At 34.6% G+C, this 21,970-nt stretch overlaps 7 protein-coding genes and 1 non-coding gene across 8 annotated transcripts; 5 read left to right on the plus strand and 3 right to left on the minus strand. All coding sequences in view use genetic code 12, as the record gives it.

The window, feature by feature from the left end:
* Positions 1–19: 19 nt before the first annotated feature.
* UTP21 (rRNA-processing protein) lies at positions 20–2,848 on the plus strand (the record flags this gene model as incomplete). Its single annotated transcript, XM_717515.2, has 1 exon — positions 20–2,848. The coding sequence occupies one exon, from the start codon at positions 20–22 to the stop codon at positions 2,846–2,848; it is 2,829 nt and encodes a 942-aa protein (XP_722608.2).
* A 323-nt stretch (positions 2,849–3,171) lies between these two features.
* On the plus strand, positions 3,172–6,276 carry CAALFM_C202440WA (uncharacterized protein; the record flags this gene model as incomplete). The annotated part of the gene is made up of 1 exon (XM_717516.2): positions 3,172–6,276. The coding sequence occupies one exon, from the start codon at positions 3,172–3,174 to the stop codon at positions 6,274–6,276; it is 3,105 nt and encodes a 1,034-aa protein (XP_722609.2).
* A 231-nt stretch (positions 6,277–6,507) lies between these two features.
* On the minus strand, positions 6,508–10,035 carry UTP22 (rRNA-processing protein; the record flags this gene model as incomplete). Its single annotated transcript, XM_717518.2, has 1 exon — positions 6,508–10,035. One exon carries the CDS (start codon positions 10,033–10,035, stop codon positions 6,508–6,510), a length of 3,528 nt encoding a protein of 1,175 aa, XP_722611.2.
* A 443-nt stretch (positions 10,036–10,478) lies between these two features.
* On the plus strand, positions 10,479–12,665 carry ERG7 (lanosterol synthase; the record flags this gene model as incomplete). Its single annotated transcript, XM_717519.2, has 1 exon — positions 10,479–12,665. One exon carries the CDS (start codon positions 10,479–10,481, stop codon positions 12,663–12,665), a length of 2,187 nt encoding a protein of 728 aa, XP_722612.2.
* A 258-nt stretch (positions 12,666–12,923) lies between these two features.
* On the minus strand, positions 12,924–13,774 carry ATO7 (Ato7p; the record flags this gene model as incomplete). Its single annotated transcript, XM_019475207.1, has 2 exons — positions 12,924–13,336; positions 13,405–13,774. The coding sequence occupies 2 exons, from the start codon at positions 13,772–13,774 to the stop codon at positions 12,924–12,926; spliced, it is 783 nt and encodes a 260-aa protein (XP_019330752.1).
* A 1,035-nt stretch (positions 13,775–14,809) lies between these two features.
* Positions 14,810–14,883, plus strand: tV(AAC)1. Its single transcript has one exon. It is a non-coding gene; the product is annotated as a tRNA-Val (tRNA).
* A 382-nt stretch (positions 14,884–15,265) lies between these two features.
* Positions 15,266–19,318, minus strand: CAALFM_C202490CA (putative acid anhydride hydrolase; the record flags this gene model as incomplete). Its single annotated transcript, XM_717522.2, has 1 exon — positions 15,266–19,318. One exon carries the CDS (start codon positions 19,316–19,318, stop codon positions 15,266–15,268), a length of 4,053 nt encoding a protein of 1,350 aa, XP_722615.2.
* Positions 19,319–19,851: 533 nt separating this feature from the next.
* On the plus strand, positions 19,852–21,618 carry CAALFM_C202500WA (TATA-binding protein-associated factor TAF7; the record flags this gene model as incomplete). Its single annotated transcript, XM_717523.2, has 1 exon — positions 19,852–21,618. One exon carries the CDS (start codon positions 19,852–19,854, stop codon positions 21,616–21,618), a length of 1,767 nt encoding a protein of 588 aa, XP_722616.2.
* Positions 21,619–21,970: the final 352 nt, after the last annotated feature.

Below are 21,970 nucleotides of genomic sequence, written 5' to 3' on the forward strand. Positions count from 1 at the left end.
AAACAATTTACAATCTACAATGACGGAAACTGTGATAGAAAAGAAAAGAAAGGTTGATTTAAATGCCTCAGGTATTACAAAACAACCAAAAGCTTCTAAAATCTTCAGTCCATTCAGAGTTTTAGGGAATGTTACAGACTCAACTCCTTTTGCCATGGGGACATTAGGTTCAACATTTTATGCTGTCACTTCTGTTGGCAGATCTTTCCAAATTTATGACTTGGCTACATTACATTTATTGTTTGTTTCCCAAACTCAAACTCCTTCAAGAATTACAAGTTTGGCTGCACACCATCACTATGTCTATGCATCTTATGGTGATCGTATTGGTATTTTTAGACGTGGTAGATTAGAGCATGAATTGGTTTGTGAAGGGAACTCTACAGTTAACCAATTATTAGTATTTGGAGAATACCTTATTGCTACCACATTAGAAGGTGATATTTTCGTATTTAGAAAAACTGAAGGAAAGAAATTCCCAACTGAATTATACACTACAATCAGAATAATTAATTCTTTAGTTGAAGGAGAAATTGTGGGATTAATTCATCCACCTACGTATTTAAATAAAGTAATTGTTGCTACTACTCAATCTGTGTTTGTTATAAATGTGAGAACTGGCAAATTATTATACAAATCCCGGGAATTACAATTCGAAGGCGAAAAGATTTCATCAATCGAAGCTGCTCCAGTTTTGGATGTAATTGCTGTTGGTACATCTAATGGAAATGTATTTTTATTCAACATTAAAAAGGGGAAAGTGTTGGGCCAAAAAATTATTACTTCTGGAACTGAATCTTCTTCGAAAGTTGCCTCGATCTCTTTTAGAACAGATGGAGCACCTCATTTGGTTGCTGGTTTGAATAACGGGGACTTATATTTCTACGATTTAGACAAGAAATCACGTGTTCATGTTTTGAGAAATGCCCATAAAGAGACTCATGGGGGTGTTGCAAACGCCAAATTTTTGAATGGTCAACCAATAGTATTATCAAATGGTGGTGATAATCATTTGAAAGAATTTGTTTTTGATCCTAATTTAACCACTTCGAATTCATCCATTGTTCCTCCTCCAAGACATCTCAGATCTAGAGGTGGGCATTCAGCACCACCAGTAGCTATTGAATTTCCTCAAGAAGATAAAACCCATTTTTTATTGAGTGCTTCTAGAGATAAAACATTTTGGACATTCTCTTTGAGAAAAGATGCTCAAGCACAGGAAATGTCTCAAAGATTGCAAAAATCTAAGGATGGTAAAAGACAGGCTGGACAAGTTGTTTCTATGAGAGAGAAATTCCCAGAAATCATTTCCATTTCATCCTCTTATGCCAGAGAAGGTGATTGGGAAAATATCATAACCGCCCACAAGGATGAAACTTTTGCGAGAACATGGGATTCAAGAAATAAAAGAGTCGGTAGACATTTGTTAAACACTATTGATGGTGGCATTGTGAAATCTGTATGTGTGTCTCAGTGTGGTAATTTTGGTTTAGTGGGATCATCACTGGGTGGTATTGGATCATACAACCTTCAAAGTGGATTGTTGCGTAAAAAATATGTTTTACATAAACAAGCTGTCACCGGTTTAGCAATTGATGGAATGAATAGAAAAATGGTTAGTTGTGGTTTAGATGGAATTGTGGGATTCTATGATTTTGGAAAGTCTGTCTATTTAGGCAAATTACAACTTGAAGCACCTATAACATCCATGATATATCACAAACTGTCTGATCTTGTTGCTTGTGCCTTGGATGATTTGTCCATAGTTGTTATTGACGTGACTACTCAAAAAGTCATAAGAATATTATATGGTCATACCAACAGAATTTCAGGAATGGATTTCTCGCCTGATGGGAGATGGATAGTTTCAGTTGCATTGGACTCCACTTTGCGAACTTGGGACTTGCCAACTGGTGGTTGTATTGATGGGGTGATTTTACCAATTGTGGCAACTGCAGTTAAATTTTCTCCTATTGGTGATATCTTAGCGACAACACATGTCTCTGGAAATGGTGTATCCTTATGGACTAATCGTGCCCAGTTCAAGCCTGTGTCCACCAGACACGTAGAAGAAGATGAGTTTTCAACTATTTTATTACCAAATGCTTCTGGAGATGGCGGTTCAACAATGCTAGACGGGTTTTTGGACGAGGATTCTAATGAAGACGGCACTATTGATGAACAGTATACATCTGCTGCTCAAATTGATGCATCCTTGATTACTTTATCATCAGAGCCAAGATCAAAATTCAACACTTTATTGCATTTGGATACCATTAAACAACAAAGCAAACCGAAAGAAGCACCTAAAAAACCAGAAAATGCACCTTTCTTTTTACAATTGACTGGACAAGCAGTTGGTGATAGGGCATCGGTTGCTGAAGGCAAAACTTCAGAACAAACAAATAACACTGTTGAAGAAACCAACAGCAAATTGCGTAAATTGGATACAAACGGTAACCACGCATTTGAAAGTGAATTCACAAAACTATTAAGGGAAGCTGGAGAGAGTGGACAATTTGAAAGATTTTTGACTTACTTACTTAACTTATCTCCTGCTGTATTGGACTTGGAAATTAGATCACTTAATTCATTTGTTCCATTGACTGAAATGACAAATTTTATTCAAGCTTTAAATGCTGGTTTGAAATCAAACGCAAATTATGAAATATGGGAAACTTTATATGCCATGTTTTTCAACATACATGGTGATGTTATCCATCAGTTTGAAAATGAAACTAGTCTTCATGAAGCTTTGGAAGAATACAGACAGTTAAATGATGAAAAGAATAACAAAATGGATTCTTTAGTGAAATATTGTGCTAGTATCGTAAGTTTTATTAGTTAGTTTGAACAATTGGTTATATATAGTCTTCAATGTATATTTACAGAATTTAAATATATTACACTGTATTTGTCTTTTAAATGGAAATCGTAGAAAGTATCGATGGTAATCAATTTTGTAAATTAAGGGGAATTAGGGTTAACAAAATTACACGTCCTACAGATGCATTGTTTTGTTTAAGGAAAAATTCAAAGCTAAACCCAACCAGCACAGACGGAAGAGAGAAAAAGAAAAAAACCAACTGAGATAGCAAAACCTAAAGAACTGGAGTTTCTATGTCATCAACATTGTACATTTTCTATCCGTGTATCGAATAAAGAGATTAAATGGTAATGAATATAGATGTGATAGAGCCTTTGGATAGAATAAGAATTTCTTCAAATGAGATTAAGAATAACAAGATATCTGCCATTTACAAACATAGTGTGGACCAAGCGAATGAGCAACAGCAGCTTTTTGTTGGATTGACTAATGGAGATTTACTAATATATAATGCTGTTAAAGACACATTTTTGGAGGAATCGGGCCAAGTATCACTGGCTGATACAAGAACAATACTGGTCTCAAGCGCTATTTCAATATCAACACACTCGTCATATCAGGATATTAAGCGATTGTTTCGTGGTCATGAGAATCGTAGCTACAAACTAGCCAATATGTTTAGTAATATAACTAAGGATGGGTCGAGTATCAACAAAATTGAATCATTGCCTATATCCCCTACAAAATTGATTATACTTATAACGACATTAAATTCCCTCGAGATATTTGAAATTGTGGGGAATCACATAAATCAGATATACCATGTTCCTGATAGTAAGAACTCATTGAGTTTTTATGTCCTTTATAATGATCGGAGACTATTTTTTGTGGGGACAAAGAAAAAGTTAACTATATTTCAAATCATTAATAAATCCAGAAACATATTTCAGTTTAATAAATTGAAGGAAGTTGTGATGAAAGACAAAATACGATCAATAGACAAGTTTGATGAGGATTCGATAATCATTGGTCTTGTAAATAACTATGTGATTTGTGAATTTGCTGACTTTGGTGTGTCTTCGTTGGCAATTGAAAAAAACGATAATATGCTTAGTCAAGGAACCTCTTTCAGCTACTTTGGTTTGTCGTCATCCACTCCGGTGATGTGGACGATACAAATAAGTGATGATCTATTTTTGTTGGTGAAGGATACGCAAATTGTTAAAATTGATAGACGAAATGGACCAAGCATGATTTTGTCATCAATCAAACTATCTGGAATCCCCATTGAAGTTTTATTTATTTATCCGATTTATTTATTTGTTGTGTATCCTAAGAAGATAGAAATTGTGGATGTTACAAGTGGAGATTTAATTCAAAAGTTAGGTCATAGCATAAACTCTGGTCATTCCAGCATTATTTTAACGAATTCAGTAATCAGCATAGCTTCTGGAGCTGACATATTACAATTCAATATCTTGCCATTCCAAGCTCAGATAGATCAATTTTTGAGTATTTCAGGTAAGGGAACACTTGGGAATATCAAGGATCCTCGCAATGACTTGAAATATATGGGGATTGAAAAAGCCATAACTCTTGTTTCCAATATTGATGACGCTAATTCTTTGTTCAATGATGCGAAAAATAAATTGATGAAATTAAGGTATTTGTACTCTTTGAAAGCAACGTTGTTATTTGAATCGTACTCGAAATATCATGAGGCTTTGGTGGATATATCTTCAGAATGGCTAGTCTCTTTTGCTGATGTATTAAACTTGTTTCCAGCATTTATTAATGGCCAACTAAGATCAAAAGATGTAACTAGCGATGGAAATGAAAATAAAAAGAATTCTTCTTTGAATGTAATCAAGCGTATTACAGTTGAAGAACTCGAACTCAATAACTATTCAGAATCAGAATATGATACCGATAACACGACAAAAAAAGGTATGGCGTTGAAGCAACCACATGGACAATCAGTAAAAGCTCAAAATATCAGAAAATTCATTAAAGCTGTAAATAACTTGATAATATATCTTACTGATCAACGACGGATTTTGTCAACCTTCATGGACAAAGACGTTTTAACTTGGAAAAATATTGAAATTAATCCAAGTGATATTTATCCTGAATTTGATGGTAATTTAGAGACAGTGGCTACTGTGATTGACACATCATTATTCTTGTGTTATTTTTATTGCAAGCCGATGTTGTTGGGTCCATTATTAAGATTACCAAATAATTACTGTGATTCCAAAATAGTGAATGAGTGTTTATTGAGCAATATCCATAACCATGTTCAACAACGCAACTCCAAACAGCCTAATTTTATCAAGGAATTGCTTGATTTTTATTATACAAGAAGCTTACATGAAGAAGCCTTGGAAATGTTGTACAAATTGGCTCATGATGAAGGTACGATTGAGCACTCAAACGAAGATGACAATAAATTTGATGATTTTATAAAAGGACCTGATTTGACTATCCAGTATTTACGAAAATTGACGGACGACAATTTGTATTTGGTATTGAAATATTCAAGTTGGGTGATTGACCAAGACAAAAACGCTGCCCGCCCAATTTTCATGAATGACTCGTATGAATGTGAAAGCTACGATAACACTAAAGTATTACAATTTCTATGCAAAAAGGATCAAGATTTGGGAATTATGTATTTGGAGTGGTTACTTTTTGCTAGTGATATTTCTGAGAGTTTGAAAAAATCAAAATTGTACCTGCAACTTGAGACAAAGTTGTGTTTATTGTATTTGAAGCAATTGAAGAGTGGGAAGCATCAAAACGATTATTACAATAAATTATTAGAGATTTTAAAAACATCTCAAACTTTTGAACCATGGCTGATTTTGAAGGAAATGCCAACCACTCAAGATAAGTTTTTAAGATTGACTATTTACATATACAAGAAGTTGGGGGAGCATGAAAAATCGATTGATGTTTTATTTAACCAATTGAATGATTTGGACGCTGCAATGGAATACTGTCTCGAGATATATAACAGACAACAGAGCTCGTCTTTGGGATCGAGTTTATTTTATAAACTATTAGAGGACTTGTTGATGAATTATCATGAAAACTGTGAATTAATCGTGAGATTATTATCAGAACACGGTGCCAAGATTCCAATCTTAAAGACATTATCTGTGCTACCCAGGTCGTTTCCAATGCATAAGCTAAAGACATTTTTCACAATAGAAATTAAAAACACCGATGAACAAGTCAAAGATAGCCATTTGGTGTCACAATTATACAAGGTTGGGTCAACTAATCTACAGTATAAAGTAATGACTCTTCAGAATGAGGGATATAAAATTGGTTCTAGTAAACAACCTTGTGCAATATGTAACAAACGATTGGGATACAGTGTTTTCACAATAACCAAAGACCATGAAGTAGTTCACTATGGATGTGCTCAAAGTCGAAAAAAATAAATACGTTAGTTTAATTAAATATATATCTTATCATACAAGTAATTTTTAAAAAGTCTCATATTTACAGTTTTATATTAATACAATTATTAAATACTTATTATTCTATAACTTGAGTTTGTAGTAGCAAAAACCAAAATTGGGGGAAAAAAAAAAGAAAAGAACAAAACAACAACACATCTAAGGGTTGTAGTTATTCTTTACTTGTTTGTATCTTGTGAGATTACTTCAACTTTATTTACGTTTATCGAATGCTTTAATTAAATCTCCACCAAGTAATTCAATTTCATCGTATATGGAGCTGGTGTTGATTATAACTTCATCTCCTTTATCATCCAAAGGTTTAACGTTAATGCCCAAATTGACCCTGAATTTCTTTTTGGTCAAGTTGGTAGGAACAAAAATACCACCAATGACGTTTTCATTGTTCTTGCATAAACCTGTGAACTTTTTACTTGAAAATATAATAGCATTACCAAATTTTTTATTCAATTCATCAACATAACCTTGAACCAAATCGTATTTTGTAGTTATATCATCAGGGAATGAAGTTAATGGTTGAATTAAGTTTTTAAATGTGTTTGGTGGTAAAATACCTGAAGAAGTAGTAACGTTATTCGCCTTGACCTTAATAGTGAAGTCATAATCCTGTAATGCTGGAGTAAATATCAAATCCAAGTTGGTTTCAGTAATGCCTTCCTTTCTAAGCAACTGGATGGCAGCTCGAGACAATGCAGTTAGCCTAGTAGAAATTGGTAAAGTTAAATTATGAGACCATAATATTCCAGAAGGGTCATCTTTCGATCCAATAAAATACTGTGTTTTAATACCTGAAGGGTCTGTTTTTCTAATTTTTTCAAAATTTTGCTCAATGATTCTATGTGCTTGTATAGTTAACTTATCACTTAATTTGATATCATCATCAGCAGAACTTTTAACTAAGTCAAGAACTAATGGGTCTTCTTTCCAATTCCAGCTGGCTAGGAAATTCAAAATTTGTAAAAATCCATTTTCAACAGAATGGGGAATTGAGTATGGAGCTGGGTCAACAAATGGTTTCAAAGCAATGAGTTCCACCAATTCTTCGCTGAAATGTTGCAAAAGTAATTGGGAATCCAACCATTGTTTAAAAAATCTGACAGTTGGTGAATAAAAGTGAAAATGTTGTGCAAGTTGTGTTACAGATCTGGTGTGCTTTACTGAGCCCATATATTTTTCATTGAATTTCAAATAAACATCTTGGACTAACGCTTTCTGTTTGTCTGCGTTTGATACTGCTCTCAAGTATAACAATTCGTCACGTTCTGTAAAAGCTCTGATTCTGAATCCGTAACCTTCTGGAGTTAAAATGTTCAACAAAGTTATATTTTCATTGAAAGGTACTGATTCATCTTTTGAAATAAATGAATTGTATTCTGTTTCAGCTAATTCTTCGCTAATTTTCAATAAAAATGCCGTCTTTGTTTTCTCCAATGCACTTAGTTCATCTGGCCATCTTGTTGAAGTCTCAAATTGTAATACACAGTAGTTCCAGAAATCAGGGTTGGATGCTGCAAATGGCACTGGCTGTAATACTGACGTGTATCTTAAACCAGATGATGCGGGCAAAACTGTCTTCACACTAAGTGGTAACTCTAAATTTGTCAAGACTTTACTCAAGTTTTCAAATGAGTTCCTTAAAGCAGTAAAGCTGCTTAAAGATGTGATCACTTGATTTGTTGCTGAAGGCAATAATGGAACTGGCAATTTCTTATCAAAATAACTGATCAGAGATGCCAAATGTTGTGATATTTCAGATTGCAAGTGAGTATCTAAAGCATATTTGATAATGTTCATTACCACTGGCTCTTGATCTTTAATATTCCAAACAACACAATGTTGGATAGATCCATCTTTGAATCTTCTCAAAGATGCTTTGTTCCCCCAAAAGGATCTGAATTTGATACCAGCATCCTTATCTTCATTATTCGGACCTTTGGTTACTAATTTGTCACATTCTTCTGGATTTAATTGCAAACCAATAACAAAGGTTGAGCTTGTGTGTGATGGCTTTCTCTTGTGGATGGCAAATGTGTTTGAAGGGTGTTCATTTTTAATAACAATCAGTTCTATTCTTTCACCTAATGCTTTTGTTAAAATTGCAAATAATCTGCTCTTGAAATAATTATCAAAAGTAATGTATGCTATCTTTTCCAATGGACCAAAAGAATCGTACAACTCTTCAGGTGCTGATAACTTGAAGACAATATCGTATCTCATCGGATCAAAATCAGACTTTTGAAGCAAAATGGCGTCAAATCTGTCTTTTACAACGTCATTCAATAATTCCAAAGTCTGTTGTGCTTGCAATTGAAGACTCTTGTAAGAACTCTTGGTCATTTTCCATAAGATGTTTAATTTGGTGTTTTTATCGAATATGGTAGGAACATTAAACCCATCTGATTTGTATTTCGATGCAATGTTTTCTCCAATTAAAGACGAGAAAGATAAATACCCTCCATTTAGATCCATTGTAGCCAAGTACTTGATGGTACCTTTGAATAATTGGTATGAGGAAAATCCATGCAACAATATCTTGTTACCGTTTAATCCACCTCCATTCAACAACGCGCTCATTAAAATAGCAAATTCAAAATGACCGAACCCCCCATTATTGAGAGACGAATTGAACCCTCTTTGCTGCAACCAAAGTTTTCCCAACACACATGCATCTTTGAATGCTTCTGTTGATTTTTTGGTGGTATATAAATACTTTAAATAATAGTCGTAGGATGTTTGTGATAACACGCTAGAATTGTACAATGGAGTAGGTGGCAAAGTCTCGGTGTCTGATTGCACACGGATACAGTTTTTATCAGGAAGTAGCTTTTTCGAGTCAAAAACACCAAATGGGAATGCTACTATTAAATTAATAGCAATTTTAGTTTTAGTAAAAGTCAAATCTTCGGGATTTTCAGTTTGGATACTCTCTATTTTTAAGACGGGGTTCAATACATCGTCATTGAAGAATTGATACGACACCTTGATCGGCAAATTATTCTTTTTCGACAAATGGATTAAATTCTCACCCAAGTATGCCAAATAAAATGACTTTTTATATAATGCTCTATAATTTAAATAATCTTTTGGTTGAAACAATTCTTTAGGCATAGTTAGTGCTACTTCGATACTTTGTCCATGTGGTTGGTTAATAGCTGTTTTTAATCCGTACGACCCAACCAAAGAAAGATCTCCCAGTGGCAAATAAGAAAATCTATAGTTTACTTTTGTTGGTTTGGGATCTGGAAATGGGATGACTAATTTCTTGGGATTAAAATGTTGTTCTGCTTGTTGTAAAGTTAGATTTTCCACAGGTGGCACTTGTTTAATCAAATCATGCAAACGGTGCAATACTTTCTCAATTTTTTCTTCGTGAGCTTTCTTTACTTTCACTTCTTTCATTAGTTCGTCAATCTGAAGTTTAAATATATTAGATTTGAATAATTCAGCTGTCTCTCTGGCTACTTGGACATCTTGTGCAGAAAGCTGCTTTTTTTGTTTCTTATTAGGTGGTTGTACTGATTTTTCTCCCTCTTCCTCATCGTCTTCATCATCGTCGTCTTCACTTGCACTGTGGTCATCACTCTCCTGTGCGTTGTTCTCTCTATGCTTTGCATGGCCGTTGCTGAGTTCATCTATTTGTTCATCTCGATCGGAAAAGGACTTGAATTCATCATCTTCAATGGTAGAAATATCATTTTCCTCTAACTTCCGTTTTGCCATATTTTATATGAGTATAGTAGAATGACCTTTACTATGCTAATTATCCTTTCTTAAGAAAAATACCAAAAAATAAAAGAACTATTTGATAGTTGGTTGGAGTAATATTGTTCTTGGAATTGAACGGACAATACGTTTAATCTTCACAAATGACTAGTTTAGTAGAGAGAGAGAAGAGAAGAAAAAAAACAAAACTAAAAAAAAAAAAATGTATGAAGATGAGTTGATTTGTACACGACTTTCCAAATATTCTCTCAATCGAAGCTTATAATATGCAGGATTCACGTGAATGAAATTATGCACGACGACACACACACTCACAAAAAAAAATAATAACAGAATTGGCTGTTCTACGCGATCGTTTAAAATCTGGGCAACGTCAAATCAAACATCAGTAGGTTCTTGTTATTGGCATTCCATAATTAAACACCCTGGAACATTGACAAATGTATTATTCAGAGGAAATTGGTCTTCCCAAAACTGATATTTCAAGATGGAGGTTACGAAGTGACGCTCTTGGTAGGGAAACATGGCATTATCTATCACAATCTGAATGTGAAAGTGAACCACAATCAACATTTGTCCAATGGCTTTTAGAGTCGCCAGATTTTCCATCTCCGCCATCGTCAGATATTCATACTCCAGACGAGGCAGCAAGAAAGGGAGCTGATTTTTTGAAACTATTGCAATTGGATAATGGTATCTTCCCCTGCCAGTACAAAGGTCCAATGTTTATGACAATTGGCTATGTAACTGCTAATTATTATAGCAAGACTGAGATACCTGAGCCGTATAGAGTTGAGATGATACGTTATATTGTCAACACTGCACACCCAGTCGATGGTGGTTGGGGACTTCATTCTGTTGATAAATCTACTTGTTTTGGGACAACCATGAATTATGTATGTCTCCGGTTATTAGGAATGGAAAAGGATCATCCAGTTTTGGTTAAGGCGAGAAAAACATTACATCGTTTGGGTGGTGCCATTAAGAATCCACATTGGGGTAAGGCTTGGCTATCTATTTTGAATTTATATGAATGGGAGGGTGTGAACCCAGCTCCACCAGAACTTTGGAGATTACCGTACTGGTTACCAATTCATCCAGCGAAATGGTGGGTACATACTAGGGCTATCTATTTGCCATTGGGATATACGTCTGCAAACAGAGTTCAATGTGAGCTTGATCCACTTTTAAAAGAGATCAGAAATGAAATTTACGTTCCAAGTCAATTACCTTATGAGTCAATCAAATTTGGTAACCAGAGAAATAATGTTTGTGGTGTCGATTTATATTACCCACATACAAAGATTCTTGATTTTGCAAATTCTATATTGAGTAAATGGGAAGCTGTTAGACCTAAGTGGTTATTGAATTGGGTTAACAAGAAAGTTTATGATTTAATTGTAAAGGAGTATCAGAATACAGAGTACTTGTGTATTGCTCCTGTGAGTTTTGCCTTCAATATGGTTGTGACGTGTCATTATGAGGGCTCTGAATCAGAAAACTTTAAGAAACTCCAAAACAGAATGAACGATGTTTTGTTTCATGGACCTCAGGGAATGACTGTTATGGGGACAAATGGTGTACAAGTTTGGGATGCCGCCTTTATGGTACAGTACTTTTTCATGACAGGCTTAGTTGATGACCCAAAATATCACGATATGATCAGAAAGAGTTATTTATTTTTAGTGAGATCTCAATTTACAGAAAATTGTGTCGATGGAAGTTTCAGAGATAGACGTAAAGGTGCTTGGCCATTTAGTACTAAGGAACAAGGATATACTGTTAGTGACTGTACTGCAGAAGCAATGAAGGCTATTATTATGGTTAGGAATCATGCAAGTTTTGCTGACATCAGGGACGAAATAAAAGATGAAAACTTGTTTGATGCTGTTGAAGTTTTGTTGCAAATTCAAAATGTGGGAGAATGGGAATATGGCTCATTCTCGACTTATGAAGGTATAAAAGCCCCTTTATTGCTAGAAAAATTGAATCCTGCCGAGGTTTTTAATAATATCATGGTGGAGTATCCATACGTGGAATGTACAGACTCTTCCGTTTTAGGGCTTACTTACTTTGCCAAATATTACCCTGACTACAAGCCCGAATTGATTCAGAAAACTATTTCCTCTGCCATTCAATATATTCTTGATTCACAAGATAACATTGATGGCTCTTGGTATGGATGTTGGGGAATTTGTTATACTTATGCGTCGATGTTTGCATTAGAAGCTTTGCATACAGTTGGTCTTGATTATGAATCCTCATCAGCTGTGAAAAAAGGATGTGATTTTCTTATTTCAAAACAACTTCCAGACGGTGGATGGTCAGAATCAATGAAAGGTTGTGAAACACACTCTTATGTCAATGGTGAAAACTCTCTTGTTGTTCAATCGGCTTGGGCTTTGATAGGGTTGATATTGGGAAATTATCCTGATGAAGAGCCAATCAAAAGAGGAATTCAATTTTTGATGAAACGACAATTACCGACTGGTGAGTGGAAGTATGAAGATATTGAAGGTGTATTTAATCACAGTTGTGCAATAGAATATCCTTCATATAGGTTTTTATTTCCAATTAAGGCATTAGGTTTATATAAAAACAAGTATGGTGATAAAGTGTTAGTTTAAGTAGTCGTGCATGTTTTCAAAAAAAGAGAAAATGTTGCAAAATAAACACAAACTTCTTTTTTTTTTGCTTCAAAATTTTCTACAAAATCTACTCAATAATATAAATCAATTATTGAAACAAGCGTAATTTCCCCCCTAAAATTATGTATTAAGTATAGAACACAATAATTAATGATTATAAATATTAAAGAAATTATTAAAAAAAAATAGAAAAATGAAAGAAATCCAAATAAACCGTTTTCCAGCTCTTAACCTTTGCTATTTCTTTTGTTTTGCCTCACTTCCTGGCAATGGAATCACAGAAAGTGTAAAGTAAGAGTTCTGTTTTGTTGCCAATAAGGCGAAAGTATCATAAAGTGCAGCAACAACTGCAATTACACCAAAGGCACCAGCAGCTTTGGTTAATGCAACCGAACCAACAAAATAAGATGCCGACAACAATGAAAAAAGTGCAGTAAGACAAAGGAAAAACCCACTTAATAAAACCGTACTCTTGAAAGTAAGCAACATAAAGATAAAACTAAGAATTGCCCAGGCAATCAAATAAAATGCCAAGGCACTGGAAAGTTGTGTCATATCCTTTTGATAGGCTGCGAGAATACCAAAAGTAGGGATGTTTATAGCAGCAAAGGATAACCAGAATGCTCCATACGATGTCAAAGCAGTAAAAACTAATAACAATTTGGTTAGTAAGCTAATTTGTTTTATAAATTGATTTCCAATTTTGATATATACATACTCAAGGTATCTCCAGAAAAGAAAACCCAAATACCAGCTATTGTTTGAACGACACCACCGTAGAAGGTAGCCAATGAAACTGCAACATTGATGGTTTTGATGCCACGAGCTTGTAATAAATACAAACTTAAAACCAAAGTAGTTATAGCAAAAGCACACAAACCTAATGGTGTTGAGCTTGCAAATTTGCTGCTCAGTGATTGTGCATTATGGGCAAGGACAGACATTATCTCATGTCTATAATACTTCTTGTTTCCTAAAATAACAAACTCACCACCATCACCAGAAATCTCAACTTTGGTGACGTTGTTGCCATTGGGACTGCCGACAGAATCAACGTCTTTAGACTCAGCTGTAGATGCAGATACCATTACTTATAATTTGATTTTATAACTTTTTTGGTCAAGTATTTCTCTTGCAAATGGAACATTCAAAAAATACTGATTACCAAACCTATTTATAACTGAGCTGTAAAGTACTTTTACTTATGATGTATAATTGAACTAGATTTGATGCATTATTAAGCAGTTTGCAATTGTAACTAGAGAAAAGGTTTAAAATCAGGTAAGATATTATTAAAATATAAAGAGTGATACTTTCTTGTCACTGTAATTAAAGCAATATTATAACAAGCTAGGTGTGGATATTATAACTCTAGATTGAAAAGTTATTCTGCAAAGATCATATTTAAGGCTCCATAATTCAAGGTATACGTTTGGTAGCTTGAAGTAAAACTCCACTCCTCGCCTTTAATAAAATAAAATGAGACCATAGGAACCAATGCCAAGAGAACCAATATTTAACTTAATGCAAAAAATGGAAGGTCTCCAGGATCTAAGATCACTCCATTGTTAATGAAATGAGGGGTTATTTAGTAAGGACATGACTGAACTAATTGACAGAATACTCCACTTATTTTGTTGAGTTATATTTTTATAGCCAGCATTTCATTAGATAAAAAGCTTTTTAAAGAGGAATAAAATAGAATTAGCATCCATACCTTTCTAACTGGGCCACTTCAGCAAGCAGCGTGTCACAACAATCAGGATTATCTGATTAGTGTGATAAAGGTTTAGTTATTGAAAAATTCACAGGTGACAAGATGCATTTATTTCACCAATTTACAATATTTGCTTATAATAAACATTCGCTAGAATAGAGTTATTCATATACTCCACTAATATTATAACTTAAGATAACAAAATGGACTTTATGATTTTCAGTACTCAGCACCTAATGATTGAATCGGAAAAACAAAAAACTTAAGATACTTAAAAAACTGCATCAACATACATGATAACACAGACATTATTTTTTAGATTAAATACAATTATATTAATCAGACCAAATGCTATGCTGAATAGTTTAGATATAATAAAATATTAGGAGTGTTTTATCAACAAATTGGTTCCGTGGTCTAGTTGGTTATGGCATATGCTTAACACGCATAACGTCCCCAGTTCGATCCTGGGCGGAATCAATCATTTTTTGATTTTTCACTTTCAGCTATTTTTTTCATGATGGTGAATATTTTTTCTACATTTGTTTACTCTATTTTTTTTTTAAATTGTTACAATGTATGTCGTAGGAAAGTTAAAGATGTAATCGTATATTGAACAAAAATAGTAAACAAAGTAATAAAAATAGAGGAATAGAGACGAATTTATAGAGTTTGGGTTTGTAAGAGTCTAGATGAGATCCGATGGATTAGTAATCTTCGTACGGCACTTGATTACTAATAACCTCATCTCATTATAGCCTTGAGATGGTCTAGACAATCACTTGCTTACTAATGGCATAGACACAACTGATTTACTCATGACAATGTATATATTTAAATAAGGACACCAACGTTTAGCTCTTCATACGCTTTGAAGTTGGTTAAATTCTTTTTTCAAGTTTTTGAATACTTTCTTACTCTTGCCAATCTTCAGTCTCTGGAAAACTCTCTTATACACTTTAGCCAAGGCCGGGAACCAACGTTCTTCTCCAATCATCATACATCCAAGGTTAATAATAGAAAATATGATGATGTACCAATAGAACCATCCGTGCAAATTGGTTAGCTGCATCAAATCTCCTAACGACGACTCTCCATCGATAAGAAACAAGCAAGCAGACAAGAATGTGGCCACAACCAAATTGATCATGAATGGGTAATTTTTCACCATTGGTTCACGATATGGCGGTCCTTGTGATAATACCACAGCTATCAAAATGTACTGAAAGTTTGAAAACAAAAACAAAACAGTGTTATCTGAAGATTTGACTGCATCATCAGATCCCGGAATAGGCTTGATATACCATGGTTCTTTTCTTACCCAAGACCATAACAATACTTGGAATATCAATATCACTATAATATGACAAACTAATGGTATGAGGATTTTTGGAGATACCAAATTTGCAGTGGGTCGTTTCAAAACAATCTTTGCGTATGGTTTTGACCATGACATGAATATAGCTAACGGTAAAATCAAAAACAAATCAATATATAAAAATTGGAAATCACCCAAATTGGTACCAGTTTTGTAAAGAATGGTAACGGTGACAAATTGAATTGCTGAATACAATGACATGTACTTGAAACAAGAAAAGCTAGTTACCAAGCTGGATCTACCTTCTCTAATGACATCTAAAACACACGATATCTCAAAGACTCGAGACGTAAATGGTGCTGCCACCGATGCTTCTGCTTCTGAAAGAGAAATCCCAACATCTGCTGCTTTTAATGCCCCACAGTCATTTGCACCATCACCACAAAATCCAACTGTATAATCAATTTTTTGTAATTGTTCCACTAATTCATGCTTTTCATCGGGAGACATTCTGGCAAAAATGTCACAGTTCATGAGGATATTTTGAATGACGCTAATATTTTTAACCTCTGTAAGCAAGAATCTAAATATATCCCCTGTAATGGCTAATTTATAATTGTTATCTTGTCTAATATCTATTGGCTTTATTGTAATTGGATCTAATTTATTTTCCGGATCATTGACTTCCTGCCAAGATATGTATCTTTCCTCGTTCTTCTCATCTAGTACTGGAATGTAAATATTCTCAATGGATGGTGGAATAAGACCACATTCTCTTGAGACACTGATTGCGGTCAAAATATTATCTCCAGTGCACATAATGGTTCGAATTTCTGCTTCCTTCAAAGTTTTAAGAGTACTTTTAGTACTCTTCTTTAGTTTGTTTTCAAAAATAATGAATCCAGCAAATGCTAAGTCCGACTCAGCGGTTTCTCTATCAATGTCAGCGGAACTTACCTGTTTGTAGGCACAAGCTATAACTCTAAACCCGGAATGTGTATAATGGTGTAACAATTCCTCAAAATTTGTAGGTAAAGACTCTGGCAGACAAATGTCCAACATTACTTCTGGAGCACCTTTTGTGAATATATAATGTTTGTGGTTTTGAGAGACCACCACTGACATTCTTCTTAATGGAGCTAAAAACTCAAATTCTTTGTTCACTTCATAACTATCATTGCCCTTGAATACGATCGGGTTAGTGGTCTTTGAATCTTCTTTGTAATTCCATCTCGTAAACTCAAACATCTTGACATCTAATGGATCACCTAGAAGTTCATTATCAATGTTTCTCAAGGAGTGGCATGTGGTCAAACACCCTAGCAAGAATTTCCCATTATTCGTATCGTGATCATTAGTACGAACTGTCTTCAAATTATCGATATCTTCGACCAATTCTTCAAATACAATTTCTTTTCTCCCCTGAGCGTTATTAGCCAAATGAAGACCCAATACATCTAACCCATCTTCAGTTAATGTACCGGTCTTGTCGAAACAAAACACATCAATTTTACCACCGATGTTAACTCTAGTGGGAGCAATACAAAATATTTGTAATTTTTTTAATCTTGAAATAGCAAAAGTAGTACCAATAGTCAATGTAGCAGGTAATGCTGGAGGGACAACAATAGTGATAATATCTAAGGCTCGTAAGATCATTACTTTTTTGTCAATGCCTAGTTTGATAAAGTTATAAGTAGAGTAGGTGAATCCGATTGCCGCAATAAGAGTCATAAACCCAATGTATTTGAAAGAATCCTCGTAAAATTTGAAACCAGTTGGCTTAGGGAAAAGCATTGAACGTACTAATGATCCCTTTGTAGTGTTGAAACCCGTTTTTACAACCATAGCTGTTACAGGCTCATCATTGGCCGACTTCATTTTCAACAACCGAGTCCCATTATATAAGAAAGATTTGGATAAAATTGGATCAACAAAATTCTCTGGCAATAACTTGACTGTTTCTCTTGTGGCATTTATTTTGGAAACAGGGACACTTTCCCCTGTCAACATTGATTCATTAACAACACACTCTCCATTAACTAGTAATGCATCACAAGGAATAACATTTAAGGAAGGGTCAACTTCAAACAAATCACCAGGAACTAATTCATTTGAATCAATTTGTTTCCAAAACTCATTTCGCCACACTCTCACTTCACAATTGAATTTTGAAATTTCTTGTAAACGTTTCATGGTTGATTTTGTTTCAATTAATGAATTGATAATAGAAATCATTGAAATGAGAAATATACATGTAGCATAATAGTAGTAATCATCTGCAAGCCATAAGAAAATTGAGAATACTTGAAAAATATAAAATGGGTGTAACACTTCATCTGTCAACAACTGTAATACCGTCTTATCCTCAATTTCAATAGTGTTCCTACCAAATATCTCTTGTCTTTGATCCTGAACAGAATGAGATACACCATCTTTGAGATTTTTAACATTCAACCAACGTGCATCAAACCAATTTGAGTTCGTCTTGAACATGTCCTCCATTGGATTGTAGAAAAATTTGATGTATCTATAAACAAATGATTGAATATGTGGGACAACAGGGTCTTTTTCAAAATCAAATTGATCATCTGTACCAACAAGGAAGCTGGAAAGTCTCTCATTAAATCGTTGTTTCTCAACGTGGGCAATTTGCAATTCACCAAACTCATTTTCAATAACACACCAATCAGCTTTACCCAAGGGACATCTAGTACCCATTAAATTAATTCGATAACGAGGAAGCCATCTTAAAATCAAATAGGCAATCCCCAAAGTACCAATACAAAGGAAATAATAGATTGCTGTTTTCCACCATCTATCAGCATAACCAGCAATACCAATAACCAAATCCTCTTCTGCAAGATAGTATCTTTGATAATCTAATTTTGTAGGAAATTGTTTGTAGAAATCTTCATATTGATTATCATCAACAATACTATTTGCTTCGTCCAAGCTCGATTTGCTGCTTGATCCAGAATCACGTCTATTATGATTCTCGAAATCAACAGAACCATAATCAGGGGCTTCGGGTGACAGATATCTAAAATTAACACCATCTTGTTGATAAAATGCTGTCCCTCGTTGTTGATCTCCTTCTCCGTCTCCTTCTCCTTCGTCAGCTACAGCTTCCTCTTGGTATTGTTCATCTTCATCGAGATACTTATCGATCGAGTAGTCCCAGTCAGTATTATAATCCACAGGGTCCTCGGGGTTCTCTAAAGTTGAACCACCTTGGGCATGTTCAATTTCATGGGGAGAGAAAAACCTAAAATTAGCCTGAGTATCAATAGAATTCCTCGAGGCGTTTGATCTAACTCGTTGCAAGTCATTATCATTTTCATCAGCACTAAGTAAAGGTGATGTTTCTCGAGATACACGTGATATTCTTCTCCCACCAAAACTATGAGGATAATGCAATGAAGTAATTGAAGATGGGATAATTTCAGATGCTGCTCCAGAATACATTTCATAATTATTATCATCGAGTAGTAGATTAACTGAAGAACTTGCTGAAGCAACTGAATTATGTCTTGACCGAGATCTCCTTCTGTCTATTGAAGAAGACCTGCGACTAGTCACCAGGTTTCTGACCATTTTCTAAACTCAAATAATATTCAATCTTGGAACTAATATAAGGAAGAACACCAAAAAGTAATAAGGAATTCAAATTAAGTCAACGTTGTTGAAAAATAGAAAATTTTTTTTTTTCGGTTTTAGTTTGCTATGGAGATAAGATTTTTAATTTATGCAACACATGAAGGCGCACAAATCGAGATGTGGGTTTGAAGTCATATTAAAGTCAAACACTATAGAAACCACTGAAAACAATTACGAAGAGACTTGTTTAATAATAAAATTGACCTGAAAGCATTTGTGTGAGGGAATCAATTGGTTATCACCAAGCTTGGAATGTGGTGCTTTTGGTACTGCTATTTGTTTGTTGCTCACTTTATGTAGAAATTGTAATTGCCATAATATTTGATGCAGAGAAAAAGTAAGTGAAGGAAGAGAAAGCTTTAGAGAAAAACAACAACAAAACAGGTAAACACAAGAGCAATTCATCAATACCAATTCATTGTAATCCACCAATTATCTAATAAAAAGTAACGCCCTTATAGAAACCAATCATGGCTCTCAAATTAAAATTGAAGATGCCATCATCTAGTGCATCAAACTCTCCCCAGCCACCACCACCAGAGTCACATTCACCGGAACAACCAAAACTACCAAAACTCAAAATCAAAGCGCCATCCAAGACACCAGTTTCATCGACGCCAGACTCTTCTATGGCCTTAAAACGACCCCAAGAAGAACAGTCGACAGGTGAAAACCCCAAAAAACTTAAACTAAGTTTATCCAAAACCAAAGAGAATGGACGTCCCAAAGGTTTGCCACGAGTTAGAATTAAACCTACCCGAATTCCTGGCGAGGGATACGATTCTGAGGCACCTGATTTAGAAGACGATCCTTTGATTGAACAAGGTATAATAATACGTTTTTTAAATGACTCGAATCTTGATTTCGTACATAATGCAGTGGATTCCGGTGACTTGACAGGGTTAAATGTGAAATGGGTCACCAAAGAGAAAGCTATAGTTAATGTCAACAGTATACTTTATTCAGCAAGATTAATTGATTTACCTACTGTAACTGAAATATTCAAAACAGTTGATAGAAAGAATGTTTTCAAGACATTAGATATCTGTCAGATTTTGTTAGTTTTACATGTTGTTGATCCGGCTAAACTAAATATAGATACCGATTTTGAAGTTCCCCAAGAATTTCTTTTTAATCATCCATTTTATAAATATGTGAAGAATAATGAAATTAAAAAGAAACGAATGGTGCTCAAAGATGGATTATTACAGCCATTTCAGGATGTGTATCGACGATTCCGTCCAACCAAAGTGGACCATAGAGTGATTTTGGACATAGAATCAAAAGTCGATGAATTGATCAAACTTGATAATGAAGCAGATGAGAGTCATTTTGAATTATTGGATAGTAAAACAGCACAACAATCACGATTTGGTACCAGTGCCACGCCATCAGCTGTCAATTCCCCTGTAGCAATGAGGATGGAAGGGCCAGAAGTTGAACCTGGAAGGTTTAGCAATGTACAAGATCATGAAAATGAAGAAGATGATGAAGAAGAAGACGAAGAAGATTACGACGATGATGATCTTCAAGATGATGATATGGAACTTCATTTGGAACAAGAATTGGAAAAAGTTTTGGATGGAGAGTTGTCTGAAAGTGAAGTCACAATCCCAACACTGATGGCAGGTATATTAACAAATGATGTCGGTAATGGAATATCTATAATGACTAATGGAGAACAGTCAGAGGATATCGATGGAGACGAACAGGATGATGAAGAAGAGGAAGAGGAAGAAGAGGAAGACGGTGATGACGAAGAAGAAGAGGAGGAGGAGGAAGAAGAAGAAAATGAAGAAGGAGATAGTGAATCTGGAAAACAACATGTTAAACTATTAGAAGAAGAAATATTTGAACTTGAGAAAGCGGTTGCCCATCATCAAAAGAATTTATCTACAGCATCGAGTAAAATGTTACGAATGAAGTTCCAAAATACCTACACGTCATTGAAAGCCTCTTTGGATCTGAAAAAACGTGATTTGGCCAAATTATTAGATGAACAAGAACAACAGCAAGAACAGAAACAACCGAAAACTACAGTAGATGAGAAATCACAAGAAGCAGAACATAGTGTAGAGGCAGAGGCAGAGATAGAAGCACAGGTAGAAGCAGATGCAGAAGATGGAGATGAAGATGAAGATATTGATCAAGGTGATGACATGAACCAGGAGAATAATAATAATGGTGATCTGGATATTGATGAAGACAATGCTGATGATCTTGATGATTTGTTTTAAAAAATGGGCACAAGTATATACTATTGTAATAAATTAACTAATAAAATACTGCATATAGTAAACAACTCAGTGATGTACGTGGGGAAAGAAAATAATAGGTTGAGAATTAATTATTGGCACACACACACACACGCACACACACAGCACAAATTAACCAAATCCCATCTCAGAAATTTTTTTTTCTCTTCTTGCTTTCTTTGTTTAGCTTCCCTCTCTCCTTCTTTTATGATTTTGTAGAATGACGTGAAAGAGTCCCCCTTTTAAACCATTATATTTCTTTAATATTAATAGTTATAACTCATTTTCCAAATCATCCTCACTAGGATTCAATTACATTTTTGTTTTATCCATT

This window comes from Candida albicans, chromosome 2, assembly GCF_000182965.3.
Source record: "Candida albicans SC5314 chromosome 2, complete sequence".
In the NCBI taxonomy this organism is placed as follows: Eukaryota; Fungi; Ascomycota; class Pichiomycetes; order Serinales; family Debaryomycetaceae; genus Candida; species Candida albicans.